Source organism: Rhinichthys klamathensis, unplaced genomic scaffold, assembly GCF_029890125.1.
Source record: "Rhinichthys klamathensis goyatoka isolate OS25496 unplaced genomic scaffold, OSU_Roscu_1.1 h1tg000142l_1, whole genome shotgun sequence".
Lineage (NCBI taxonomy): Eukaryota > Metazoa > Chordata > Actinopteri > Cypriniformes > Leuciscidae > Rhinichthys > Rhinichthys klamathensis.
In genome coordinates this window covers 554,022-557,500 of record NW_026606677.1, presented here as the reverse complement: position 1 = coordinate 557,500, position 3,479 = coordinate 554,022, and the positions used below count along the sequence as shown (strand labels likewise).

The 3,479-nt window shown below is 48.0% G+C and overlaps 1 protein-coding gene across 3 annotated transcripts in view; it reads left to right on the top strand.

Annotated features, from left to right (window-relative positions):
- Positions 1–3,258, top strand: part of zmp:0000000755 (phosphofurin acidic cluster sorting protein 2) — a 58,603-nt gene extending 55,345 nt beyond the window's left edge. For 2 of the 3 annotated variants that reach the window (XM_056257725.1, XM_056257723.1), the window contains 4 exons: positions 1–90; positions 1,174–1,391; positions 1,500–1,613; positions 3,121–3,258. The exon at positions 1–90 is cut by the window's left edge and continues 28 nt beyond it. In XM_056257725.1, coding sequence (XP_056113700.1) covers positions 1–90; positions 1,174–1,391; positions 1,500–1,613; positions 3,121–3,236 — 538 coding nt within the window. In that variant the 3' untranslated portion in view covers positions 3,237–3,258. The remainder of the gene's footprint in view (positions 91–1,173; positions 1,392–1,499; positions 1,614–3,120) is intronic. The other variant, XM_056257726.1, reaches the window with a different exon arrangement.
- The last annotated feature ends 221 nt before the right edge of the window (positions 3,259–3,479 follow it).

Genomic DNA, 3,479 nt, shown 5'->3' with positions numbered 1-3,479 from the left:
TGTCGTGTCCTCGCCCACGCCCTGCGGGAAGGAGATGTGTGTGACTCCGCCCCCCTCTCCCTCCACATGTGCCGTTTTCACCGGAGTGGGGTATGACATCATCACATCACATGACAACACGTGTGTGTTTGAGTGAATCTGGGTCACATTACACGCCAAAATCAGCATACTGTACCAGTCCTTGACTGGCTTCATGAGACTCACTGTGTGTGTGTGTGTGTGTGTGTGTGTGTGTTTGTGCATGTGTGTGCGTGTTTGTGCATGAGTATGCATGTGTGTGTGTGTATGTGTGTGTTTGTGCATGTGTGTGTGTGTGTATGTGTGTGTTTGTGCATGTGTGTGCATCTGTATTTATGCATGTGTGTGCACACGTGTATGCGTGTGTGCGTATTTATGTTTGTGTATGCGTGTGTGTGAGTCTGTGTGTGTGCATTTGTTTGTGCATGTGTGTGTACATGTGTATGCGTGTGTGTGTGTTTGTGCATGTGTATGCATGTGTGTGAGTCTGTGTGTGCATTTGTTTGTGCATGTGTACGTGTTTGTGCATGTGTGTGTGCGTGCGTGTTTATGCGTGTGTATGTGTGTACACGTGTGTGTAAGTCTGTGTGCTTGTGTGTTTTTGTGCATATGTTTGTGCATGTGTGTGTGTATGGGTGTGTGTGAGTCTGTGTGTGTGTGTGCATCTGCATGTATGTACAGGTGTATGCGTGTGTGTGAGTCTGTGTGTGTGTGTGCATGTGTGTACAGGTGTATGCGTGTGTGTGAGTCTGTGTGTGTGTGCATGTGTGTACAGGTGTATGGGTGTGTGTGAGTATGCGTGTGTGTGAGTCTGTGTGTGTGTGCATGTGTGTACAGGTGTATGCGTGTGTGTGAGTATGCGTGTGTGTGAGTCTGTGTGTGTGTGCATGTGTGTACAGGTGTATGCGTGTGTGTGAGTATGCGTGTGTGTGAGTCTGTGTGTGTGTGCATGTGTGTACAGGTGTATGCGTGTGTTTACACCTGTGTGTGCGTGCGTGTTTGTGCGTGTGTGTGTGTACAGGTGTATGCGTGTGTGTGCATGTGTGTACAGGTGTATGTGTGTGTGTGTGTGTACAAGTGTATGCGTGTGTGTGTGTGTGCATGTGTGTACAGTTGTATGCGTGTGTTCACACCTGTGTGTGTGTGTGTGTGCAGTTCCCCGTGCACAGGTGGAGAGCTGATGGGGCTTCAGGTGGACTACTGGACGTGGCCGAGCGGAGAGAAGAAGCGTGAGTGTGAGAAGCGTGACGTGAAGAACACACTGAAGAGCAACTTCCGCTCGCTGCAGGTCAGCCGTTTGCCCAGCGGGGGCGACACCAGTCCCACACACTGCATGGCCATGACCGTCGTCACCAGAGAGAAGAACAAGAAAGGTTCTGATCCACACACACACACACACACACCGCATCGAGAGTCCACGCTCGGTTTCTCTCAGGGTCTGTCCATCAGGATCAGTGTGTGTTTTCTTGCGTGTGTTGCAGTGATTTTCCTCAGTAAGAAGCTGAAGGAGAAGGATGTGGATTCTAAGAGTCAGGTGATCGACGGCATCAGCCGGCTCATCTGTACGGCCAGACACCAGCACACCATGCTCAGAGGTGCTTCCTTCACCAACGCACACACACACCCGGGGCCTGCGTATGCACACAGTGCTCCAATAGCAAACTCTGTCATATTTCTATTAACTGTCAATCACAAATAATTACATCATAATGCTCAAGATTTAATGTTGTGCTTAATTTTCTCACAATTTCCAAACACTGCTGTAAAATGTGGAAGCAATCATGCATTCAAAGAACTTCCATACAGTCACACGGCTGCTGATTCAGTTTGAAGAAGAGCATTCTGCGACATAAGTTAATGTATTAAGTAAGGAATAATTGACGACAGGCCGTTGAATTATTAGAAAAATAATGCACACCCGAGAAGGTAATGCGGTCACGACGCGAAGCGGAGTACACTGACAACATACACCATCGTGTATGTTGTCAGTCAAACTCCTTATAGTGCCCCTTTTTTTGGTTTAAGCCACTGCCCTCCAAAATGTCTGTGCACGGCCCTGATATCATGTAATGTTCCCGTATGTGTGTGTGTGAACGTGTTTATGGGTGATTCACGCTGAATAGTCGCGTTTCCACGGTCGGCCTCAGTGTGAGCCGGGCTTTAAACGGGCGGGTGAGGCCAAGAGCCTCGGGTCCGGAACACCAGCCCAAAATACACTGCGTTTCTGCACTAAAACACGCCTCTCTGGATCAACGTCACACACACACACACACACACACACACACACATCATTTCACCAACAAATGGAAGTTTCATCAGAAAACTAATCAGAAAGAAATCACTGGAAACCGCGAGATCGCGAACCGAACATGATAAAAGCGGCCGTTTGCTGACATTACTGTTGTTTACCTAAAGCATAGATGTTTTAACACCGGTTTACAATAAAAAAGTGATACATTGATCATAATTAATTTGTGTCAAAATTGCACATTAGTCACACAGAAATAAAGTGGTATTTACCGTTTAATCACAAAAGAAAGAGGACACACTTTATTTGCAGTCACAGGACAGTACGTTCACATCGCATTAGAAAGAATGCTGATTTCTCCAAACACAGGAGCTTCAGCACTCTCTCCCAGCACAGGGACACACCCGTCAGACAGAGGAAGCTCTCGGGAACCGGATGCGGTTTATTGTATGACACATGCGGAGCTAAATATGATCTGACAGTCCGGTATAAAGAGACGAGACGCACTGACAGATAAAAACATGATTGTGATCGCCTATATGATTAGTCTGATTTCATATTCACCTTGTGTTTTGCATTTCATATGAATATTTCTGCCTTGTATGGTGTCAGAGTGCACATCGGGTCTCGAGCAGGAGTTATTCCCAACACTCGCTGCTGAAAGTGAGTTTTGAGCTCAAGTGATGCTGATGTCAGCTGGTGTAACGCATCACCCGGCTCAGGGACTCCTCGAGCCGATCCGCTGGGCCGAGGCGTTCGGTGGCCCAGACACCCCGACGAGGAAACGCGGCTGTTGATGATTCAGTGTGTGAGCGGACGGTCAGTAACGGTGAACGTGTGTGTGTGTGTTTCAGTCTCGATCGACGGCGTGGAGTGGAACGATGTGAAGTTCTTCCAGCTGGCCGCCCAGTGGCCGACTCACGTCAAGCACTTCCCCGTCGGTGTGTTCGGCTACAGCAAACCCATGTGACGTCTACAGGCGTGTGTGTGAGTGTGTGTGCTGGAGGAGAGAAGCCACTGCGCGTTCACTGACGAGTTTCCCATGGAAACCTGACTGTCTCCAGTTCATTTCTACCGTTGTGTGTGTGTGTGTGTGTGTGTGTGTTCAGTTGCTGTTTTTGACACTATATAAACAGCACTAGTGATATTTTATATGAATATATATATTTTTAGGCCATGATGAACTGTACGGTGACGGCAGACGTCAAGCACT